Source organism: Thamnophis elegans, chromosome 13, assembly GCF_009769535.1.
Source record: "Thamnophis elegans isolate rThaEle1 chromosome 13, rThaEle1.pri, whole genome shotgun sequence".
Lineage (NCBI taxonomy): Eukaryota > Metazoa > Chordata > Lepidosauria > Squamata > Colubridae > Thamnophis > Thamnophis elegans.
The window spans coordinates 36,192,785-36,219,201 of record NC_045553.1 but is presented as its reverse complement, the minus strand read 5'-3'; the positions used below and the strand labels follow the sequence as shown (position 1 = coordinate 36,219,201).

Below are 26,417 nucleotides of genomic sequence, written 5' to 3'. Positions count from 1 at the left end.
TTAAGCATTGATTTCCATGGTGTTGGGCTCCCCCTGTTGCTCTCGGATAAGATGAGGCCCTGCAGTCCGAACCAAGCGAGTGGCGTTTGGGACCCGTCCCGGTGAGCTGGGGGGCCTGGTGGGGGAGGTCTGTGTTCTGGAAGTGACCGGAGACCTGGCAGGGGAACGATGGTGCCTACGGGCAGCCCAAACGGGCAGTCCAGGGGATCTTGCAGGAGGAGGTGGAGAACTGGAGTAACTGGGTGGTGAAGGTTGAACAGCTTCTCTGGAGTCAGGGATGGATTCCACTTCAGCTTCAGGAGAATCCTTTGAAAAACAGGAAAATACAGATATAGCTGCAGTCAGAAACAATGAATAGACTCTAACATCCACATGCGGGTTGACAACTGTTAGACCAGCAGATTGAATTCGTGGATTTATTAGTGTTTAAGCAATTGCATATACCATTCATTTATGATGCGTTAACCTCTGAATTTTTACTATTAGCTTGCTTTAAGAGGGAAAGCGGTAGGGAGCTACTACTACGATATCATCTGTGGCTAATTTAACGTGGTCTATGGAGATTCTGAATTATCCAGGTCCCAAAGGTGCATTTTTTTCCAAAAGGCAACTGGACTTTCTTGCTTTGAAAACATTTCTCTTCTCAACCAAGAAGCTTCTTCGGTTCTGAAGAGAAATGCACTGGGAGCTGAGGAAGCTTCTTGGATGAGAAGCGAAACATTTCCAAAGCAAGAAAGTCCAATTGCCTTTTGGAAGAAAAAAAAAAGCACCTTTGGGACATAATCTACAGTTAGAGTCTCTCTAGCCATCCCAGCCTTTTGGAATAGCCTTACACTTGGCATTCGAGGGGCCTCCTCCACTCTTTTAGTCTTTCAGGAGGCTGTGAAAACCTGCCTCTTCCCCCAGGTGTTGGGCCTGGATGGGGCTGTCAGGAGATCAGTAGTTTTGGTTGGAAGAGGGAAAGGTATTTTTTTTTAAATTTTATTTTATTTTATCAATTTCATATATACATTCACAATTATATGATCTCATAACTGTTATTAATAATATGTATTTATAACAATTTTTCCCTACTGTTAACAATATACTTGAAGATTGCTTTTTTAACATCCCATAGATCCATCTTATCTTGCAACGGTCCTACTTCTTCTTCCCTCCCTCCCTCTTTCCTTCCCTCGTTTCTTTTCTCCTACTCCCCTTCCTTCCCTCCCTCCTTCCCCTTCCCTCCTTCTCTCCTTCCCTCCTTCCTTCCTTCCTTCCCTCCTTTCTTTTCTCCTTCTCTCCTTCCTTTCCCCCTTCCTTTCCTCCTTCCTTCCCCCCTTCCTTCTCTCCTACATTCCCTCCTTCCTTCCCTCCTTTCTTCTCTCCTTCTCTTCTTCCTTCCCTCCTTCCTTCCCTCCTTTCTTCTCTCCTTCTCTCCTTCCTTCCCTCCTTGCTTCCCTCCCTCCTTCCTACCCCCCCTTTCTTCTCTTTCTTCTCTCCTTCCTTCCTTCCTCCTCTCCTGGGAAAGGTATTTTTATTCCATTGTTTTTATTGGTTGTTCTGAGCTGCTTACTAGATGAGATCACTAGCTGGTTCAGGAGGTCCTATCAGTTCTTTAACTAAGTAAATAAATCAAATTAAGTATTTGCTGGCCATAGGTGAATGGTTTGATATATTATTAACAAAATAATGTTATTAGGAGAATAATTGTTATATTATTAATATTGAATAACAGAATACCAGATTGGAAGGAACCTTGGAGGTCTTCTATCCAATCTTCTGCTCAAGCAGGAAACCCTACTGTCAGGCCTGCAGGGGTTCCTTTAAGAATCTTTGGCCTGCCACACTCTTATTAAGGGGGGATTTAGCAAGGGGTAGAATGTGTTGTTTTCAAAATAAAAAATTCCTTCCTAGAAGCTCAAAGTCATCTTTTGTCTCCCAAACCTTTACACCTGACCGGAAGCAATTAGGCGTAGACACCAGCGTGGAAGAAAAAGATTGGACCATGTGATGGACTGTGGGTGTGGGGACAAGATCATGAACTTTTAACTGGGTGGGATTTTGATGTAACTTCCAGAGTTGGATTCCCACAGCACTATGCCAACATGCCTGCCTTATTAAATTGGAATTTTAAGCATAGTTTTGCCTTCAACTCTGATTTAATTCTGCATGATATTTGGAAGGCTGACATCTACAACATTTCAGACAACTGGTGGTCCAATTTCTTCTTAAAGACCTCCAAGGAAAACAAGGTTGTCTCCAATAGCAAAGAGAGACAAAGCCACAACCTTTTCCAGGTTCACATCAGTCCTCACATTATAATGTTGAATCTTTCAGTAGGCTTGCCGACATCATCTGCATGAAGGTTGACATGTGAGTTAAAAGCAGTCCCCGAACCTCACAGCATGAGATATACTGTACCTTGTCCTTCAGGATATACAAAGCCACTGGATTCTTGCGTTCGTGTTCGCTGCTTCTAGGAACAACCTCAACTGCATAATAAAGCAAAAATGGAAATTGATATTATTTCAGGGTCTTTTTAATGTGTAAAAACAATTCCTGTGGACAAGTCGGGAATGTGCCAGTGATAGGCAGCTTATAAGTACCTTGTTGCTAAAAAGACCAACTTCTATAATTGCATTAAGTCCTCTGTTGGTTATAAATCTTTCCCGCAACACCCTTGTCCATCTCTGTTAATATACTGTATATCTATGGTTGTGGGTGATCGGCATCTCTACTTACCAAGATTGAATCTGCAGTCAAGTAGCCTGCCTTGGCCTCTGGTGCTCTTGTTGATCCAATTTGATGTACTTGACTGGGTTACTTCAATTGAATTTGTCTAAAATAGCCTCTCTCTTCCTCTACTTCTTCAGCAGCATAAACCCCATATCTCCAAATTAAACCAAGGTTCCATTTTTCATTCTCATTGATTAAAAAAAAATCATCCTCTATACATTTGTGTAAACCTCATTAAGAAATTCTGTAAATTAAGAATCCTTCTCACAACTTAGGGCCCAGCCGGACATTAGTAAGATGGGATGTCAATAATATGCTGACTAGGAATTCTGGAAATTGTGATCCCACACATCTGGAGAGCATCAGATGGGAAAGGTTGTCATAGAGAGATCCCAGTCTAGTAAGGGAGAATTATTTTACCATCATGTTTTAAGTGTTCTTCGTTCTGGTCCAGATATTCTGAGGAACTTTCCTTCTCAAGTTTCCTTTTGTTCCTACAATGAAAGAAAGCCCAAGAGCTTGTCTTAATGATATTGCTTGCTTATGGTAAAGCCATCTTGATATTCTATGTGCCACATGCAATGGACAGCTGCATTTCAGTCTCAAATGCTACCTTCCAACAAAGCTGAGCAGAATATGTCCCATGATGACCTGTGGAAAATGCCAGACTTGTATGCTGCACTCTCTCCAGATTTGCTCAATGTTCCACCAAAGAGCAACGGATGTTAAAAGTCTTTTTCTCGATGGAGCAATATAGATTTGGAAAGAAATTACTACTGGGGGGGGGGGGAGATGTTAAGAAACTCTCTCATACACATACACATTTTCCACTAGTTCCAAATATCTGCTGGTACCTCCCCTACTGCAAAGAAAACACTGGAGAAAAATTACAAAAATCATGATGCAGGGTGCAGATGGCCTCTCTTTTGTGTAAGAGTCTTTTTGGAGTCTTGTTAGGAATATAATTCTAACGGTTGGGTTGGCAATATATAAATCATGTAACAATGTTGTACCTGTTACTTTAAATCATGCTGTAAAATGTGATTGGTTGATGTTTTCCTCAATTGGCCATAAGAGGGAGCCAGAATGACTGTTAGCTCTCTCTCTGATTGTTAGATGCTGGGCTAAACTGATCTGAGTGCCATGAGCTATTGTAAGTTTTGCAACTGTTAGCAAACTTTGATTACTGGACTGATTATATGTTACTGGACTATGCTATTTGAATTATCCCTTAACTGAAAGACATTGATGACTGACTGTCTTATCCGTGTATGACTTGGACTGTTTGATGGACTCTGATACCTCTATTTCCACGAAAGTAAAAGCCTATTTAAACTGCAGTATCTCGGTATGCTGGTTTGTGTGTTCTCTAACACAACTCTAACAAACTTTGATTACTGGACTGATTATATGTTACTGGACTATGCTATTTGAATTATCCCTTAACTGAAAGACATTGATGACTGACTGTCTTCTCTGAATGTACTCGCTCTCCCAACGGGGAGCTTACGTAACAAGTCTCATGAAGAAGGACTCCTTAAGCTAAAATTGTACCATAGCAATTGAGGTATATACAAACTATGGATTCTTTTTAAGGACACCTCAAGCACTATTGAGCCAGGAATTATGGTATGCAGAGATTAACCGTCTATCCTGGATCAATCCAGAGTGGGTCTGGTCTACCACGCTTTGCCATTCTCCAGAGTTCTGAAGAAATAAACTGGATCTGGAGTTTATAACAAAATCCCTATGCCTATTTGATTCTGGAGAGACAAAGACAGTTCAGCATGTGGCCCTTGGTTGTGATCATTACAGAGATTCTCCAGAACTTAGCACCTCCACCCATCCTACAAAAGCAAATGAATTTTACACTAAACTGCTGCTGTCAGATACCAATCAAGATATAGCAAGGAGTGTTGCCATCTATCGTCCATTTATAATGAAGAGATGAGAATTGCTGATTTCTTCCGCTGTCTTTAATTTCATTTTACAATTCCTATTTTTGAAACGTTAGGCTACCTCTCATTAACTGAAATATTATTATATAGAGCTCTCATCCGTAATCACCGTAAAGGAATTTATTTCATCCAGAATTTCACTAACATGCATTATCAGGAAGCAGTTTCACATCCATCTACTCTAATCCAAGGAAAAGGAAGACCTGGGCTAAATTATTTCTTTCCACTTCAAGATGTGAGGTTTGCTCCAGTTACATGTACAACAACTTTATAAAGCACCCAGCTGTACATATTTGAAGCTGCTGAAGAGATATAAGCGATGAGAAGTAACAAAGAGAGCAAGCAACGGTGAAAATGACTGTCATTTGGGAAAAAAAACAGTTTTGCAGAATGGATCTCTGAACCCCAGTTTTGTTTCCCTTGTTTGGCTGATTAATAGGATTGATTTATTAAATGTACCTTGGGCTGCACTGCTAAATGCCTTCTAAAAGCATGGATTGGTTTTCTTAATAAAGTGTTGTTCCAAGGCAAATCCATAATTTCCCTTCACAATTTTGCTGGGGGAAGTGGAGAAATGGGTGCGTTTCAACATGATATACATCATGAGAGCCGAGGTGGCGCAGTGGTTAGGGTGCAGTACTGCAGGCCCCTTCAGCTGACTGTTATCTGCAGTTCGGCGGTTCTAATCTCACCGGCTCAAGGTTGACTCAGCCTTCCATCCTTCCGAGGTGGGTGAAATGAGGACCCAGACTGAGAGGGCGATATGCTGATTCTGTAAACCGCTTAGAGACGGCTGAAAGCCCTATGAAGCGGTATATAAGTCTAATTGCTATTGCTATTTTGAAAGTAGGATTATTTCAGATCTCAAGTAAGTGGCCTAGCTTGGATACCACCGCAGTACCAGAGCCAGCACAGTTTCACCAAGGTTACAATAAAGCAAAAATTGAACCATCTGCTATTAGGAGATGGCTTGCCTTAAAATGTGTTTCATTTCATTGGGGAGGGGGGACTGAGGACATTGGTAATTGTAGATAATGAGCAGGTCTATATTTCCCAATAGGGATATTATGTTTAAGTTATAGATAATATGCATTCAGGTTCATACTTCTTGGATGGTTTCCAGCAGGCACAGACAGTCACTAAGGTACCCAGAAGGAAAATTCCCCCAGTGGACAGGATTATATAGAGGGAGCTTCTTCCTGAAAAAAGACAAAAATTGAATTAGAGATGTGATTAATTAAATGAAAAGAGTAACACTTGAGATTCGCCTAAACCTCAAGGATTAAACTAAAAGGTTGTGGCTTTATGCTGAATTTCTGAACTCTGAGGGGAAAGGTAAAATTATCAGAAGGTATTTGATGAAAGCTTCTACTTTTATACTTGTACACATATTGTACATGCACTTCTATAACTGCAGACTGGAATCTCTGAGAATTAAAATCCCTTCCTCCCTCCCTCCCTCCCTCCCTCCCTTCCTTCCTTCCTTCCTTCCTTCCTTCCTTCCTTCCTTCCTTCCTTCCTTCCTTCCTTCCTTCCTTCCTATGACTATTATAAGCTGTTATTCTTTCAAAGCAGTGCCTTAGGAAGGGGTAGCCAAAAATAATGTGTTTCCTTGAAGAACTGGAAGTTCACAACATGCAAGAATCCAGGACCATCTGGCTACAGTCTGTACAACTGTGGCCTTACCCTTGATTTATAACTATGGTACCTCCTGAGTTTTATTTAGAGGCAATATTTCACACTCTTGTTTTAGAGAATCCATGGAGACCTGGCTGCCTTCTTTGGCATCACCTGCCAATTCCAGCTTACTAGCCAGCAAAACATCACCATTCTTCTGCGCTCCCTTTTATTTTGTAGGATACTGTCAAGAAAGTGGGGTGGAGAGGGTCAGGCCTGGGTCAGGTCAAGTTTCTGAACCAAAATAATGTTTTATTTTAAAGATATTACTCTCCATATTCTTGTAGGGGGAATAGTAGGTACATAAGACTGGAGAAAGAATAAGAACAGAAAGTTGTGGAGAGCTGAGTGGGCTACTTGCCCATGGAAGTTGCAAATCAGGTTGATGCCAATATGATGGTATCAGCGCAATGATGCTGTAATGCAAATGCAACCATCAAATGCTTGTATCAACACTTTGAGATAGTCAGGAAAGAGACTCTGCATGAAGTACTGGAATTTTATTTGTATAACAAGAGTTATGAAAGTCGAACAGAGATTCTCTTCCTATCAGTGGTGGGATTCAAATAATTTAACAACTGATTCCCTGCCCTAATGACCAGCTGGGTAGGTGTGGCTCGGTGGTCATGTGACTGGGTGGGCATGGCCAGCTCAACATCATTCATGTTGATGGGCGCTTCGCCTTAGCTGTTACATGTCATAAGGGTCAACCGGAGAGGCAGTTTCTGTAAGCAGGGCAATAAAGATTAGGCTAGAAACAACACCAGAATGTTTCCTTCCTGCCTTCCTTACAGGATTAGCCCTGTAAAGTGGAAAAAAACAAGATTTCTTCCAACAACCGGTTCTCCAAACTGCTTAGAAAGTTAACAACCGGTTCTCCCCAATAGGCGCGAACTGGCTGAATCCCATTACTGCTTCCTATACATATTTATGTAGATTCCAAGGGCTCACAAAGCAACAGAACATAGGAATGGGCATGGGATGTAAGTCAGAGAAAGAAGTCTATGGAGATTCTCAGTCATCCAAGCCATGATTGACCCAAAGGTGCTTTTTCAAAAGGCAACTGAATTTTTCTTTATGTTTTTCCTTGAAAATGTTTTCCACCTGACCCAAGAAGATTTTTCAGCTCTGATGGGAGACAAAACCTATTCAAGGGGGGCGGGGGGAGCAAAGAAAACTCCAGTTGCTTTTTGAAAAAGCACCTTTGGGTTAGGAGAAGGAGGCAAAGTGAGCAGTAAAATAAATTCTTCCTTGAATCAAACTTGATTCCTGTTGATCATTCAGAACACTTTTGTTTTCTTGGCAATGGTACCGTAGCACTTTGCTAATGCCAAAGCTGATTTCCAACTCAAGGTTTCCCCTGTTTTATTCTTTAGATTTATACCCCACTATAATCTTTACTCTTCCCACGGCATCTCCTTCCTCATTACTCTATTATTTTCAATTTGCAAATGTCTTTTCAAAAGCTTTCCAAGTAGCAAACAGATCAAACTATACACATAAGAACTACACTCACACAGAGCTATTAAACAGTCAGACTCTAGTTCAAAACAATAAACAGCACTTAAATAATCATCATTACTTCAATTCAAAAGGTCTGGCTGAGGGGAAAAGTAACAAAGAGAAGACACAACCCAAATCTGAAGTATCATTAAGAGGGGCCACTTTATTAATCTGAGTTTATCAAAACAGCTAGCCAATTCTCTAAGTCCTTATTGTTATTATTACCATCATCATTATCTTCGTCTTTATATTTCTTTCTTAACGTTTCTTAACATGAAGATGGAAAGACATTCATTCCCACCATGGAAGAGTGGATGACAAAGGTGACGGAGAGATGGTGAAATTGAGTACTTTAATTAAAGAAAGGAATTTAGCTGGCTTTGGTTCTATTAGGAATCTGCTTCTGGATTTTTCTCAGAACTGGAAAAAATGAAACCTTGATTTAGGTTTTGGTGATTAGAACGATTTTATCATTACAGAAATGGCTTTGAAATGTTGTGAAATGTAACTAAATTTTGAGTCTGTGTTATTTTTGAAATCTACTGCACCAAAATAAAATTGGAAATCATTCCTTTTTTTGTCTCTTTCCTCCTTTCTTTCTTCTCTTTCTAATTTTTGTTTAATTTTTATCCTAACATAAAACTTAATAAAAAATTATTCTAATTTTTTTTATAACATTTATCTACTGCCCATCTTAGTCACAGAGTGACTCTGGGCAGTGAACAAATGGCTATATAAAAACATTAAAACCAGTGACGCGCAGTCAGGGGAGGCAGGGGAGGCACAGCCTCACCACTGTCAATCATGAAAAGGAAAAAAAATGTAAACAGGAAAAGGTGAGCGCTGAGGTTAGGCTAGCTAGCTGCTGCCACACCCTGAATGACTGCCTGTTTAAAAAAGCCTCTTAAAAAGCGCCCTCTACTATGAGTCAGGAGAACTGCATGCCTCATCTAGTCTGACTTTTTAGGCGCTAGAGCAGAGTTAAGCGAGGGTTAAAAGCCTAAAAAATCCCGAGGTAGTTGAGGCATGCAGTTCTCCTGCCTCATAGTAGAGGGCACATTTTTTAGAGGCTTCAACTCTGTCATTCTGTTTAAAGCTGCAGCGTCGCGCTCACTCTTCCTCCTCTCTTTCTCCGTTTCCGATGCCCCGCTTTTCACACTCCCTCTTTTCCTTCAAATTTCCTTTTTTTTCTTTTTTCTTTAATAAATGCAATACTCAGGCATTCTCTCCTCTCCCGCGACACCCCACTGACTAAAGCACTTTCTTTCGCCCACCTGAGCCCGCAGCAGCCTGCCTGAGCTGTCCTGCTGCACAGGTGGGCGAAAGAAAGTCTCTTTTGCCTGCCTGTTTTCGCGGCAGAGCTCAGGCGGGCTGCCGCAAGCTCAGGCGGGCATAAAAAAGTGCTTTAGTAAGTGGGGTGTCGTGGGAAAGGACTACCTCGCCGGTTCCACCACAAAACCGCGTGCGACTAAAGCGTGCTCGACGAAACAGCGTAGCTGACGTCATCACAGCACGATGAAAAAAGCACGCTGTGAACGCTAAAGCTAAAATTAACCCCTAAACCTAACCCCCCTAAACCTAATCCTAAACCTAACCCTAAACCTAACCCGTAACCTAACGCTAAACCTAACCCTAACCCTTTACCTAACCCTAAACCTAACCCTAACCCTTAACCTAACCCTAACCCTAACCCTAACCCTTAACCTAACCCTAAACCTAACCCTAAACCTAACCCTTACCTTAACTTGAATCGGCTTGCTTTCAAAGCGCTATTTAAAGCGCCCTTTTTTCTCCGCGGTCGCTGTTGTTGCCTTGCTGATGATGTCAGCGACGCGGTTTAATCGGGCGCGCTTTAGTGGAGCGCGGTTTTGTCGTGCCACAGCCTCGCCAGCCATAAACCTCACTGCACGTCATTGATTAAAACGGTGCATAAATATTATAATAGAAACAATTTAAAACAAGAATAAAAATATTACAATTCAAGATTTTGTGCAACTGCCATGTGTATAGATTTGTGCATCCCGTACTTACTGTACACTGTCAGTTTTACAGGCGCACTTTGTCCTTTGCTGATGGGATTCTCTACCAGGCAGCTGTAAGTGTCGTCATCGGCCATCAGAACTCTAGTGATGGTGAGGATCTTCTGGTCATGGGAGAGGATCAGCCGAGAGTCATTGCTGAGTGGCTTGTTGTCCTTCATCCATGTATAGGAGGGCTTAGTGCCATTCTCATGGGAACAATTGAAAGAGAAATATTCACTCAGCTCCAGCACAGTTGAGGAGGCCAAGGCAACGTGAGGCTTTGAAACCGGAACTAGAATCAACAAAAGAAATAAAATGGCATCTTGTTGGTCTTGAAGACGCAGATGATGGATGAGGAAGACGGTTGATGGGAACGTGACCCGTCAAAACCGCGGACGACAAAATCGCACTCGACGAAAGCGCGCATTTGACGTCATCACAGCGCGACGGAAAAAAATTAAAAATTGAAATAAAAATAAAATTAAAGCAGTTAGGTTAAGGGTTAGGTTTAGGGTTAGGTTTAGGGTTTGGTTTGGGGGGGGTTAGGGTAAGGTTTTTGCTTTATTTTTACATTTATCGATCACAGCGCGATGTTTTCGTCGCGCTGTGATGACGTCAAATGCGCGCTTTCGTCAAGCGCGATTTTGTCGTCCGCGGTTTTGTGGTGGAACCGATGGGAAATGTGTTTAGTGAAATCACTCAGGACTTTTTTGGCTTCTGTTATAGATTATTCACCAATCACCAAGAGAAAGACAATAATTCACAAAGCCATTGTTTAATTGACCTTGATTATATATAGTCTGCTGAGCAGAAAGTGATTCCAGATGGACCTTTTACAGTTAAACCAGTGGTAGGTTCCTACCGGTTCGGACCGGTTCGACTGAACCGGTAGTACTTGGGTGGCCTGGGTCGCTGGGACGGGCAGTGACCCAGGCCTGCCATGCCCCTGAACTGGTTCTTCCGGTGGCGCCATAGGTACCGCCATCTTGTTTTTTGCTTCTGCGCATGCACAGAGCAATTTTTGTTGTACTGAGCATGCACGCATCAAGCGCACGTCCATGTGTGGCACATCCCTGAGTGAACTGGCAGTCGCGGCTGCCAAAACCCACTCCTGAATTAAACCCAAGTCAGCTGCAGGATCTAATCTAGTGTTGTGGCCCCGAGCAGAGCTAGTGGCAGACTCGGACAGTGAAGAGTTTGGGGAGGAACATGGCCCAGTCCTGGAGTCTGGGGAAGGTTCTGATAGTGCTCTGCGTCGGAGGCAGAGATGGGGCCAGGGCCGTCCTACACTTATAAGCTACCTTCGGAGTCGGAGATAAGTGGGGCTGAAGAACAGCTGGAGTCTGTTCCCAATGTGCACATGCACAGAGCTGTTAGGAGAAGGGAACAATTAAGGAACAGAGGTTGACTCGGGAGTCAAGGCATAAGAGGATGCTGAATGACCCCGCCTATAGGGAATAAATAGGAGCAAAAGGGAGTGGTGTTTGCAGGAGACAGTTAGTGAAGATTTGCTTATCTGAGAGACTCCTTGCCAAGTATTTCCTTGTATAGCGTTGCACCTGGAAACTATCAGCCTGGCAACTATCCAAGGACTGATGAGGTCTGTGTTTTCAATTCACCCTTGAAAGACTGTTTGCCGGGACTTTGCAGGATGTGAATGCTAGGAATTCACATTAGCCAAATAAAAAGGGTTTTTTTTCAGGACAAGGAGTCTGTTTCAGGATTTAGTGAAGCCTAGTTCAGAACATTTAGGAGACAAAGTAGCTTGGTGTCTCCAGCATGCGCTGGTAATAATGTTCATTATATTTCCGCTGTACCAGTTCCTCAAATAAATATATTCTGAAAGCAGCATAATCCCTAACCATGCAACTCCGATGATGGAAGACTCCAATTAAATATTTGCCAGGGGAAGTTATATCAATACAGATCTGAACTGATATGGAGATGTGGATGAAGGTTTCATTTCCTTGTCATGTTTTTTTGAGACAGGCCAGATCAGGAAATGAGAATTTCTAGGAGTTTTACAATGTACTTTAATATAGTTAGGGTACTTTAGCAAAATCTTGAAAGCCTATCACAGGGTCTTTTGACTTGGACTTATACCTAACGTGATCATGGTAGAATTTCTTGAAGTTTCTTACATTTATGCTTTCTAAAGATTCAAATATATTTCCAGGAATGGTTCAGCAGTTTCCTCCCCTTTTACTGGCTCAAATCTATAGTCCGTTACTCCTCCACTCCATATGCACTAAGGAAGAAACTGTACATCCAGTTAGTTGTGCCCTCGTCACCTGTTGGAAGGAAAATCCATCTGGTGGTTTAGTTCGAATAGCAATAGCAGTTAGACTTATATACCACTTCATAGGGCTTTCAGCCCTCTCTAACCAGTTTACAGAGTCAGCATATTGCCCCCCACAGTCTGGGTCCTCATTTCACCCACCTTGGAAGGATGGAAGGCTGAGTCAACCTTGAGCCGGTGAGATTTGAACCGCCGAACTGCAGATAGCAGTCAGCTGAAGTGGCCTGCAGTACTGCACTCTAACCACTGCGCCATGTTGGAAGCAACATCTTCGTAGTGGTTTGGCGGTCTGGGTCACTGGAACCGGCAGCAACCCAGGCTCCTGAACCGGTTCTCCAGTTTTTTGTTTTTTGCTTCTTCGCATGCGCAGAACAATGTTTATTGCACTGTGCATGCTCATGCACTGCGCCCACTCGCAAACCGGCAGTAGTGACAGCTGGAACCCACCCCTGGATCCTTGGTATTCTTTGAGCTTGGTTGTTTTCTTGCAAACATTTCATTACCCAAGTAGGTAACACCATCAGTTACTTAAGACTATTCTCTCTCAGCCCAACCCACCTCACAAGAGTGTTGTTTTGGGGAAAACAGAAAGAAGAATATTAGGTGTTGTGGCCCAGCAGGAGCTGTTGAAGCTGCCACCAGACTCCGACAGCGAGGGGCCCTATGAGTCGGCTTTGGAGGATGTGGAGGACCCTGGACAGGGTTCCAACTCCAAACAGGGTGCAGAGAGGCTGGTTGGCCACCAGGAGGTACCTGAGCCTTGGACCAGTGGGGAGGAGACAAGGGAGAGTGAGCCGGAAGCCAGCAGTGAGTTGTTCCTGGATGCATGGTACCAAAGAGCTAATAGGTGTCAGGAACAGTTGCGCAGTTACAGGAGGTAATTGCATTCAGCTGGTGGTCATTAGGCTCCTCTCCAGACTATAAACAGACTACTTGTCCACACGCCCCTCTTGCAGAAGGCAACACAGGATCGAACGTCGGAGAACATTGTTAGAAGCTTGGCAGGCAGGATTGCTGCCAAGCCTTATCTGTGTTTATTGCTGCCCAAGCTTGTCTGTGCCGGTTTGCTGCCAAGGACCTGTCTGTCTGTTAATTAAATGCCGTAACTTATCTTTGGCTCAGAGTGTGCTTGGGTGTGGAACGAGGGGGGTCAGAACAATTAGGTATGTTTGTCACCTTGGGTTATCTATTAAGTAATAAAGACATGGTAAGAATCTAACAAATAAATAAATTGACGCGTTGTTTGGGCCAAGGGATATTAAGTCAAGATGTATGCAAGTAAATAAAAATCAACAAAGCAATAACTCTAAGACCAACCTACCGTCCACTGTAAGATTAATGTTCATCTCGCCCGTAAAAGTGTCGTCCGTGATGGAGATTTGCACCTCGTAGGTCCCTTCATCGGATAACTGCAACTCGTTGATCAGGAGGGAGCCATTCTCAAATATTTTTATCCGATCTCTATATTCTGGGCGCAGGTTCCCAATGATCCCTGTGCCGATGGACTGCACCACTGTGGCCGCCTTGGTGCGCTTCACTTGCCATTTGATCACAGGCTTGTCATGGCTTGTGCTGGTGTATTTCACAGAGAGCAGGGCAGGCTTCCCGACTGTGCCATGGATCAGTAATACCGGACTGGTGATATTGACTCCGTCTATCAGCTCTAAGGGGGGAAAAGAAATAAAAATATAACTGATATTAAAAAGGAATCCTGATGGTGCAGTGGTTAGAATGCAGTGTTGCAGGCAAACTCTGCCCACCGTCTGGAGTTTGACAACTCCGCCTTTCCTCTTTCCAAGGTCGGAAAAGGAGGACCCAGATTGTTGGGGGCAATATGCTAAGGTTGTAAATCACTCAGAGAGTGCTATGAAGCACTATGGGGAGCAGGGGTGGGTTCCTGCCAGTTCAACCTCTTCTATAGAAGAGGTTCCACAAATCTACAGTTCCGTTTAGAACCGGTTCCAGCTCCCTTCCCCCACCCATACACACATCATCAAGATGAAGAGCGAGAGGAGGAATTCTGGGAGTTGAAGTCCACAAGTCTTAAAGCTGTCAAATTTGAACACCCCTGGGGTTTTTTTCCCTAAAGGGTTAGGGGTGCAAGGGTCTTGTAACTTGACAGCTTTAAGACTTGCACACTTCAATGTCAGAGTTTCTGAGCCAACATTTTGGTTGCTAAGCAAGAGCGTTGTTAAGTGAGTTTCACCACACTTTACAAGTTGGCCATGCCCACCCAGTCACATGGCTGGCAAGCCACTCCCACCCGGTCACATGGCCGGCAAGCCACTCCCATCCGGTCACATGGCCAGCAAGCCACTCTCACAAAGCAGGCCACATCTACAGAAGAGGTTCTAAAAAATTTTGAAACCCGCCACTGATGGGGAGGCATATAAATCCAAGTGCTACTGCTATTGCTGACTCATTTGAAGTCACTAATACATGCTTTCGTGTATTATTTGAAGTCACTAATACTTGCTAGCCAAGAAAATATCCAGAACTGATGAGATTATAATCAAGACCTCCCTGATTACAAAGACCATGCCGAATGTGGATGACGGAGCTGCAGTCCAGTTACCCAGAAGGCAACTCACTTGGAAAAGAAGGTTCAGTTGTGAGGACCCAGCGCACTGCTGTCCTGTAAGTGATCTTAGTGTATAGGCTAACATAAAACTGGAGTACCACGTTGCTGATATTTCATTTAAAAATCATGGCACCGATTTAACTCCAAGCTTACAGAGACCAATATTGGCTGAAGAGAGCTTTTGTTGTGCGGATGTTACCAGATGGGCTGAAGGATCTGTGCTATTGAGGCAAAGGAGAAAAAGAGCAAGGATGAGGTTTAGCAAGTCGATTGGATAATTAATTAAATTCAATAGAAAATAAAAGTTTAGGTTGCAGTCATGTGCACGCTCGAGTGTAAACACTAATGAATGCCATAGGATACGGTTGGCATTGCATGATGTGTTCATTACGGCATGCTTGTTTAATTATAGACCATACATTTCATTCCAGGGCTGCTAATGTAACTGGCTAATTAACAGGGGTTCCTACAGCTCCCTAGCAGAGGCCTTAATGAGACCCTTCCGCAAAGAGCCAGAAGGGCTGAATGCTAGACTGTGCTGAGGGGTGCTGCACAAACAATTAATTCACTGTGCCTAAATGCAACATAATTTAAACCCTGTTCAGAAACTTGCCAGAACTCGCTTTTTTTTTTTTTTTCTTCAGGGATTGATATAAGCTAAAGAGAGTCCGAGATGTAACACGGTTGACCTTTCCTTTCCTTAGCACCCAGAAGAGTGAGACTGTCAAATGCAGTGAGAGTGTCAAAGTCTTGGCTCGGAAGTGTGCTCTCGTGTAAAAGAATGAGTTCAGTGACATTTAGGCTAAGTGTCAGAATGATAACAAACTGATGTATGTTCGACAACAAGACAGGCTAAAGAAGACATTCGCTCAAATTTTTGCATCCAGCACCCCAAAAAATTCTATACGCCTTGAACTTCTCCATGTTGTTTGGAAATACCGAATCGTACACATGCTTTTCTGAAGCTCTCATTCATTTCAATAGGCTTTGATAAAGATTGAGCTGGATTACACTTGGTGTGCCTTGCGGGAAAAGTCAGCAGTGGGAGAACGTCCTTCAGACTAAATTAAGAACTGGTTGTGAAATCGATTCTCCATCCCCACCACTTGCTGAACCTCTTTTTAGAAGGTGGATCTCACCAGGCTTCTGCTGGTATCACCTGAAGTGTAAGAGGTCACTTTTGAAGTTTGATCCCATTTACTCGATCCCACTTAGTGTATATATATATGGATATAATTAAGAAAACGCTTCCCTATGGGCACTAAACTGAAGAAGTTAAAAGTGGAGGTGAAAAGGAATTTACAACCTAAATGCTGGAGATGTGGTTGTGCTGATGCTACATACTATCATATATGGTGGACTTGCAGAAAGTTTAAAACATTTTGGATAAAAATATGGTGGATTATGCAAAATGTTCTTAAAAAAATGATAAAGTTTACCCCTCAGTTATTTTTGTTAGGCATAATTACTGATTGTACAGTTATAGAGACTAACTTGATTTTGCATTTAATAACTGCAGCAAGACTGTTGGTGGCGCAATACTGGAAGAAGGAAGATTTGCCTACTATTCAAGAATGGACATTAAAAGTAACAAACCTAGCAGAGATGGCTAAAATATCAGCATATCTCAAGGACCATTCAAATGAGAGATATAAACTGGAGTGGAGAAGATGGATTGACTATACTCAAAATAAATATGGGACTAAGAAATTCCAGATAGTTTATGACTGGATAAACAAGGAATGATATAATCTGTTTAGAGTTAACCTAGCAAAAGAGGAGTTAGAGCTCAAATGAAAGATGATATTACCTTTTTTTTTTTTAAGTTTATTTTAGAATATCTTTGTTAAAGATTTATAACCCTCTATTGGTTCTGGGAAGTCGGGGAGGGGGGGGAGGTTGGGGGGTGGGATTTGGGTGGGGAGGGGAGGGAGAGGGAGATAAATATTTGTAAAAGTTTTTTTTTTCTAAAATTTTCAATTTTAAAAAAAAAGTGGAGGTGAAAAGAAGGAAGCATTTAATTGAAAGCGCAAGAAGCCATGACAAGCGTCAATTCTGATTTGCCTGAGTACTGCAGGGCTGGAAAGGCTGTCCTAAAATTTTTGATAGGAGGCAAAACTTGTCCAGTTTCTCAAGTTTTAATGTTAAAGGGAGACGAATGGGAGAAGAGAGATTCTTTTGTTTTAAGTCAGCTTTTCAGTCTAACATTGTTTGGGATGGATATCTCGAGATTTCAGAAGAGTTGATTCCTATGACTCTATTTCTGTAGATGGAACCAGGAATGCAGGACTCAGGTAGTCCTTGACTTACAACAGTATGTTTAGTGACCAAAGTTACAACGGCACTGAAAAAAGTGACTTATGACTGTTTTCCACACTTACAACCATTGCAGTGTCCTCGTGGCCATGTGATCACTAAAACCTGCCTGTTCCGGCAGGCCTGGGGCTGTTGAACAAGGTCCAGCCCCATCTAGATGGAATGTATGGTGTGTTGTTTTTAAAACTGTATCTTTTTTATTTTTAACTTTTATCTTGTTTCTGTAAGCCGCCCAGAGTCCTACGGGATTGGGCAGCATACAAATTTATTAAATTACTAATTACTAAATTACTAATTACTGATCAAAATGCAGGTGCTTGGCAACTGACCCATATTTATGTCCCAAGATCATATGATCCCCTTTTGTGATCTTCTGACATGCAAAGTCAATGGGGAAGCCAGAATCACTTAACGACCAGGTTACTAATTTAACAACGGCAGTGATTCGTGTAACAACTGTGGTAAAATGGGTCAAAATTCACTTAACAAATGTTTCATTTAACAACAGAAATTTTGGGCTCCACTGTGGTTGTAAGTTGAAGACTACCTGTATATCCCTACAATGGAGGGAGAATCAAGAAACCAGGATACATCAGACCAGGCGGTTGAGACACAAAACACACTTAGTGTCATAGGTGTCATTTTTGGAAAGTTTCAGCTGCCCAAGGAGCAGCGCAGGTAGTCCTCAAGATACAACCACAATTTCTGTCCAAAATTTCTGTTGCTAATTTGTTAAGTGAGTTTGCCCCATTTTATGACTTTTTATGACTTTTCTTGCCATAGTTACAATACAATACAATAGCAGAGATGGAAGGGACCTTGGAGGTCTTCTAGTCCAACCCCCTGCCTAGAGTTTTTAGAGTTTTAGAGTTTTATTGGGATTTATATGCCGCCCTTTTCCCTGAGGGGACTCAGGGCGGCTTACAACCACAAGGGAGGGGGGTGCAGTGTCAAAAACAGAACAGTATGTGAACAAAGAAAAAATAGTAAAAACACAACTTTCATTCAGCAATCAAACACTCGGGCGGGTAAATTGGGAACCTATCCCCAGGCCTGCTGGGAGAGCCAGATCTTGAGGGCTGCGCGGAAGGTCTGGATAGTGGTGAGGGTACGGATCTCAACGGGGAGGTCGTTCCACAGGGTCGGAGCTGCAACAGAAAAGGCTCTCCTCCGTGTGGTTGCCAGTCGGCATTTCCTGCCTAGGCAGGAAACCCTATACCATTTCAGACAAATGGCTATCCAACATCTTCTTAAAGACTTCCAGTGTTGGGGCATTCACAACTTCTGGAGGCAAGCTTGATTTTTATCCACTGATTAATTGTTCTAGTTGTCAGGAAGTTTCTCCTCAGTTCTAAGTTGCTTCTCTCCTTGATTAGTTTCCACCCATTTGTTCTACCCAGTTGTTAAGTGAATCACTGCATGTATTAAGTTGGTTAAGTGAATCTGGCTTCCCGCTTGACTTTGTTTCTCAGAAGGTCACAAAAGGGGTTCGCACGACCCCGGGACACTGCGACAGTCATAAATATGAAGCAGTTGTCAAACATCTGAATGTTAACCCATGGGGATGCTGCAACGGTCATAAGTGTGGAAACTGGTCATAAGTCACTTTTTTCAGTGCCGTTGTAACTTCGAACTGTTGTGAGTCGAGGACTACCTGTATGTAACAGGTAGAAATGTGGATCGTGAGGGGAAACCATGGAAACTAGGAACTATGTACGCAGCATGGAAGGACTAAATCAAGCCCAAGATCATGAGATTTGTCGATATCCAAACTTCTACTGTTTTATTATCTCGCATTGTCAGTTCAGGGTAAACAGAAGGCAACCCTATGCTCAAGAACGACATGGTTAAAAAAAGAACAAGCATTTCTGATTTAAATCGACTTCCTTGTGGCATGATGGGAGGTTTCTGAGGAGATGTCCTTTTCCCTTTCTGTGAAAGCACCCATGTGGAAGGGCACAGATCAGGGAGAAGCACAGGAACAAAAGCAATTGGGTTGAGAACAAATAATGTCAAACAGTGGAGGAAAAGCAAATCAAAGCAGTGTCCTCTCATTCATGCGGCTTTTCTTTTCTTCGGATCTATTTGGGGCTTTTCTTAGAAGAAGGGGGGAAAAAACAATCTGGGATTCCCTGTAGAGGTAGGTCATTCAACAACTAGGCTTCACCCCGGATAACTTTTGAAGATCAGCTAAGGACAGGTAGGTGCCAGATTGGGAAGTTTAAAAATATACTGAGGCAATAATGGCAAGCCATTTCTGTTCACTCTCTCCAAAAATAATCCCACCCCTGAATGGATGAACTCACCAGAGTTCAGCTCAGCTCAAGGACATCTTTAGCTTTTAATTACTCACTGGTATGTATATTTTTTCCAGACACTTTCCCACATTCTCAACATTGGCTTTTTAAGGTTTATTTTCTTAGATCTATATGGTCTATATATATCTTGCCATGTTAGGGTTAGGGTTTCTTTCCCACATTCTCAACATTGGTTTTTTAAGGTTTATTTTCTTAGATCTATATGGTCTCTATATATCTTGCCACGTTAGGGATAGGGTTAGGGTTAGGGCAGGGGTGGGTTTCTCGCCCCGTTCCAACCGGTTTGGTTGGAACGAGGCCGGCGGCGTCCTTGCGCACACGCGTGGCGCACGCATGCGTACTAGCGTCTGTGCGATGCTCCAGCTGCTCCTGGAGGATTGCGCAGGCGCTGTATGCGTCCTGCGCATGCGTGGAAGCGCAGAATTCATCAAAACTGGGTAAGGAGCGGGCGCGGGCGTGCAGGGGCGCGGGCACGCGGGTGGGCCCTTCGCCGTTCCCGGAAGTTACTTACTTCCGGGTTCGGCGACCAACCGGTTCGCAGGGACCGCAGCGAACCGGTTGAAACCCACCCCTGGGTTAGGGTTATATAATTAATATATGTAAGGATGAGATGGGCACTTTTAAGGAGTAATAATGCACCTGTTCCTTGATAGCCAATAGCAGCTTTGGACTTCTACAAATCACCCAAATATTTTAATTTTTCTAATAAGCTGTAGGATAACTTATCACCAGGAATAAGAGAAGAGATCTACATCAGTGTATATCCTTGATATTTCTGCTTGTGTGGCTTGAATGTTATAGTCACCGCAGACACAGCATTTAGGTTTCTTTTATAAAAGCCCTCAGTTATATGTTTGTAGGACTCACAGAAATGTACAGTACAGAAAATATCTACTATTGCATTGAAGAGGCAAAGTGTGTGACTTTGTTATTGGGGTATGTAATTTTATTCCAAGTCTCCTTACAATTCAGACCATCCAAAGACTGAATCAATTACTGTGTAGTTGTCCACGGGGCATGGTAAAAGAATAAATAAAGATGTAATTGTCTAATTGAAGCCTTACCTGGTTTTATAGGCATCATGGCTGCCGTTTTGCTTTTTATTATTATTCCATGTGGAGACCCCTGATCAGTTAGCTATGATGCTTCTTATCAGCTGCATTAAAACAGATTTTCAGGCTATATCATGAGTTCCATAAATCTGAGAGGAAAAAGCACTTAACTATACAGCTCTTTCTACCTTTAGAATTTTTTTTTATTTACTGGTGAAGGCATAATAGTGGTGGGTTTCAAAAACTTTTGGAACCTACTCTGTGGGTGTGGCCTCCTTTGTGGGAGTGGCTTGCCGGCCATGTGACCTGCTGGGAGTGGCTTGCTGGCCATGTGTTTTCTTTCTTTCTCTCTCTCTCTCTCTCTTTCCTTCCTTTTGTCTCTCTGTCCCTTTTTTCTTTTTTTCTTTCATCTCTCTCTCACTCTTTCTTTCTTTTTTCTTTCTTTCTTTATTTATTTCTTCCTTTCTTTCTCTTTCTCTCTCTCTCTGTGTCAGTCTGTCTGTCTCTCTGTGTCTGTATGGCAGTGGTGGGTTTCAAAAAATTTTGGAACCTCTTCTGTAGATGTGGCCTGCTTTACGGGTCCACTGGTGGAACCTCTTCTAACCGGTTCAGTAAATTTGACGAACTGGTTCTACTGAATAGGTGCGAACTGGTAGGAACCCACCTCTGGGGCATAACCAAGCCAGAAGTAAGATCAAGTACTCTCAAACTGTTTTAACTTCAGATAGTAGTTGATCCTGTCTCTTGTGTAGCACCGCCAGTTGTCTTTCTACTCTTGCTAGGAAGTGTTAAATGACACACCAGCCAGAGCTCTGCTATCTGTCTGGTAACACCTGCTTTCTCTAATTTGAATCCTATTGAATTATTTATTAATATATTTGTTTTCCTGCTATTCAGCTAAAAATCAGGTGGCATATATTTAATCAGGGGGAAAATGGGGCTGTATTTATAAGCTCGATGTATAAGATTTTAATCACAAGAAGGAAAGGAATAGTGTCTGCATGGGGGGATGGACCAATTTTAAAGCATTTATTAAATTGTACTCCACGACTGGATGATGGCCATGTTCTCTCTGTTCTTTGCCTTACCAGCTTCAGTTCTATCCTTCAGCCTGTGGTAAAGTATCTTGTACATACGTCCCTAATAAGTTGCATGCTTTTTAAAGTAACTTCCCCAATCTAAATTTATTTCAACACATCTCTTACTATATATTCTTTAAAGAAGGCAATCATTTCTCATACATGTTCAAAAATATTGAGTATTCTAAGACATGCTTTCAAGTTTCATCTTTCCAGAAAATGCTATTTTCTAAAGGTGTTTAGAATTAGAAGAAGTGGGCTCTTGTGGAATTGATGTGTGGCTTTTATCTGGGGCATGGCCAATCTCAGTCTCCAAGATCTTGGTGACAGATTTCTTCTCCATCCCTATAGGAAAGACCTCAAAGCAGATCTTCCCGAGAGCGAAAGGCTCCTGTGAGAAGGACGAATGGCATTCAAGGGCCTCATCTGGGAGACGATCTCTGTCTTGTCTTGTCTTGTCTGTCTGTCTGTCTGTCTATCTACCTATCTATATATCTATCATCTATCTATCTATCTATCTATCTATCTATCTATCTATCTATCTATCTATCTACTCTATCTATCTATCTAGCTAGCTAGCTAGCTAGCTAGCTATCTACCCTATCTACTCTATCTATCTACTCTATCTATCTATCTATCTAGCTAGCTAGCTAGCTAGCTAGCTACTCTATCTATCTAGCTAGCTAGCTAGCTAGCTAGCTATCAATCATCTACTCTATCTATCTATCTATCATCTACTCTATCTATCTATCTATCTATCTATCTATCTATCTATCTATCTATCTATCTATCTATCTATCTATCTATCTACCGTATCTATCATCTACTCTATCTATCTATCTATCTATCTATCTATCTATCTATCTATCATCTACTCTATCTATTTATCTATCTATCTACCCTATCTACTCTATCTATCTATCTATCTATCTATCTATCTATCGCATCATCTATCATCTGTCATTTAGCTACTTAGCTACTGTATATAGCTAGATAGCTATCTACCTAGATAGCTATTGTATTTAGCTATTTAAGTAGCTAGCAATAGGAGGTAGGTAGGTAGGTAGGTAGGTAGGTAGGTAGGTAGGTAGGTAGGTAGATAGATAGATAGATAGATAGATAGATAGATAGATAGATAGATAGATAGATACTGTGCCTGTTTATCTGTCTGTCTGTCTGTTTGTCTGTCTGTCTAGCTGCCTATCTATCTATCTTTCCTTCCATCCATCCATCCATCCATCCATCCATCCTGATGCTTTATTTAAACTTACAGTTGTATATCAGTGATTGAATGACCTCTGTAGATGCCATAGGCTAAATAAACAAAATCTATGCTTTCTCTTCCATTAATTACCCCCAATGTGATGCTCTCCGTTGCCTGTATGTTATGAGAATTGATGTCCCAACCCATCTGGAGGGTGTCTGGTTGAGAAAACAAGTTTAGACGACTGGAGGAAGGGAGGTCAAAATAACTGGGTGGTTCTGCTTCACTGCAGGTGGGCTAGGCTAGCCCCTAGATGTTCCTTTGAGGGAATTCTTCTAGGGTTGGGACACTATGAATAGAATCAGGAGTGTTTGTTCGCTGAAAGACGTTTGGAAACAGTTGGCAGTCATTCAAGCTGACTGTTTTGAAAGCTGTGTACTTCCAGTACATTTTGTATCCTGGGCAAAGGAGCTTCTTTGCTGGAAACAGGGAGGGCGTGCTGGTCTCCTAGGCATCGGATCCAACATTTGGGGGTAGACTCGAGACTGCCAGGAGCCAAGGACAAAGCTTTCGGTTGTGGGGCTTAGCTCCTTCCTGGCTCTAATTTAAAAGGCTGTAGTATAAGGAACAGCAGCATTTCTGATTCATCAAGTTACATGAAAGGCTTGGCAACATCACCAGCCAGACAAAGGAAGCAGAGGCAGCCTCAGATAGGGATGCTTCTGGTTTGGCCTGGCTTCAATAGAACCCAAAATGGCCTCCTCGTAGCAATGCACCTGCTCGTGGCTTTTAACAGCCACTGTTGGGAATATGAGAGTGTTAAATTTGCTAAATTAGCATCAACTAAATCAGATGAAGTGTATCTTGAAGAAATAGGCAATCTTTTTGATCCCATAAATGCATTTGGAATTTTGAGAGCACGTTCAGAGCAAAATGGCGGCTAAATTAGGCCTAGTTCTGCATAAAGTCATCTTGACTGGAAGGACAACATTTTCTTTGGTTCTTTTTCCTCTTCTGAAGAGGGGAGGGGGCTCTAGTTCAAAACAAAACATTGGGCTAGAAAAGGGGTGTCAAACTGGCGGCCCATGGGCCAGATGTGTTACACGCAGGCCACGCCCAGCCCAGCTCCATGAATGGGGAAAACATCCAGAAACATCACATGGCGGCAATGTGACATGGCGAGTTTCACCCGTGGGCTAGAGCTTTCCACTCATTATATCTACTATTTTAGGAATGTGTGAATTCCCATATAGGTTTCTGAGCATTTAGACTGTTGAGGTCCACTTAAGCTTCAAGTCTGGTTTTTTTCAAGTTGATGTCCTTCAACCCTGGAGAATTCTAGTCCATCTATATTACTGTATTTTAGTAGTGAATATGCACAATCCAGACAAGTTACCTTTCCATGTATTTTCCCCAAATCATATGCTGGCCAAATAAAACAAGGTTGGATTCCTAACAAGGAAGCCATTTAAAAATGGCCAAGAAAAGATCAAATGCCCCATTATATTAATTGAAACAAACAATTCAATCCAATAACCCAGGTTACAAGAAGACATTAATCTGCATAAAATGAATGTGTTGATTTCTTGGTCTTAGCTAGCATGGAATAATTACTGTATTCAAATAGAAATACACTACATAGCTGATGGCAAAATCTAGTTTACCTTGACTAAGCCTTCACAAAAGCTAAGAAGGGTTGTGCCTGATTCATACAAGGATGGGGGAACTATTAGAAAATCCCAGAGTTATCAGCTACACTCGAAAGTCAAAAGGTCTAGGAAGTCAGAAGACAATGGTAGATGACCATATCACTGCCAAAAAAAAGGCAAGGGCATATCCATGAAGTTGTCAGGAATCCAGTTTAAATCAAGGAAGCCTTTTTCTTTAACATCTCATGTAATGGCATAGACTTGATCCTACCACCTATGCAGCTATTATTTCAGAAAGCCCCAATATTAATTAAGCCTTCATTTTCCGGGTTCACATAACACCAAGCCATAAACCATGTGTTAGCAACTGCAGTGAAGAAAGATGTTCATATGGCTTGTGACATACCTGATCTTCTAGTTTATGTGAATTAATGCATGGGATTTGTGGCTTATACACTTCAAAGAGTTACATTTGTTTGTTTGTTTTTCAGGTGTGAACCTACCTAAGACCTGTTTGAAAATTCCCTAGCTTGTTTGCTTCCCCCAGATGCTTTCCCAAGAAACAGACCGTCCGACGACACCTGTTCATGTCTACATAGGAACAAACAAATCTAGTACTTTCAAGGGCAAAAGCCACAAACTCTAAGCATTAAACCTGGGAACCTCGGAAACCAGGTGTGTAAAAAGCTACATGAACATATTTCCTTCACTGCAGCTCCTAATGCATGGTTTATGACTGTGTGTTATGTGAATGCAACAAATGATGGCTTAATAAATACTGACACTTTTTGAAATAATATAATTCGTTGACTAATCATGGCTAGTGGTACCTATAATTCACCTGAGACAACCATGTTAAGTTTGAATAAACTTTCATTCAAATTCCTTTCCTAACTATCGCAAATAGAAAGAATAGAAAAATACATAAGCATGGAAGGAAGGCAATGCGGATTAAACAATCTGGTGCAATGTTTTTTTCTGTATCCAAGAAAGGTGACATTCTAAATTACAGATTGACATAATATGTTATAGTGTGACATACCGGTAATTACCTTTAAATGATCTATTTATCCATACACCCACCTATCAACCAGCTTTTCCAGGCTACAGATTCACATCCTCTCCAGCTAATGATTCCAACCAGGAAAGGCTGCCATAAATTATGTAGTAGTTATTATCTCCATGTTAATCTTTTACATATCAATTCTAACTAGTCTACTTGGAAAACTACTGAAAAAGTATCTTCACTATACAGTTGGGAATCTTATAGTTATCCACTCCTCAGCAACTTAATCTTAACATATTCCATAATCCAGGAAGTGCAAATCACAAAATCAGCAATGCAACACTTGCGTACAATTGCTCAGAAGTAGAACTCCCACAGGGACTCAATAAATCTAACGTCCCAATAAGCAAATAGACACAGTTTCTCCACATATTGATTCAAGAGAAAAATCTACTAAATTCACTGAAATGTCAAGTTGTATACACACATAGGGAATTTAAATACTGCTAAGATCATCCTTTTATTTATGCCATTATCAATCCTTTTTCTGTATATATTCCCAGCGTTGCTTGAAAGTCGAAACTGCCTTGTTTTAAAAACATACCTGACCAGAACGAGTATTCAAGATGCATTCCTTCAAAGACTTCCCTAGATTTAGAGAGGCACAGATCTGGAAACTATTCTATAAAAAAACAGTGTAATAATAACTCATTTTTTTAAAAACAGACACTGAAATGCATTTAAAGCCATCTCATTTCAGTTACAGAGCTGTGAAGGGACAGAGTAGGTATTTGGACCATTCTGACGTCTCTGCCTAGAAGCTGGGCAGTTCACACCCTGGTGTTCCAGCATCCAAAGAGAACCTTCCTCCCTTTCACAGGAGCAGTTGCTCGATCCATAACTCAAATACCTTTCGCCCAAATGTTTTTATGAAGGCTAGTTTCCTACCTGCATAGTAGATTACAAAAAGGCAAACGATATGTACGAAACCCGGAGTGCTGAAAACTCTGGACAAAGCTTCTCTTTCTGTCTTCAT

At 41.9% G+C, this 26,417-nt stretch overlaps 1 protein-coding gene across 1 annotated transcript; it reads right to left on the bottom strand.

Moving 5' to 3' along the window:
• Window positions 1–26,417, bottom strand: HEPACAM (hepatic and glial cell adhesion molecule). The gene is made up of 7 exons (XM_032230107.1): window positions 26,330–26,417; window positions 13,498–13,839; window positions 9,888–10,169; window positions 5,782–5,875; window positions 3,139–3,212; window positions 2,404–2,474; window positions 1–306 (listed from the first exon to the last, which is right to left on the bottom strand). Exons 1-7 carry the CDS (start codon window positions 26,415–26,417, stop codon window positions 1–3), a joined length of 1,257 nt encoding a protein of 418 aa, XP_032085998.1.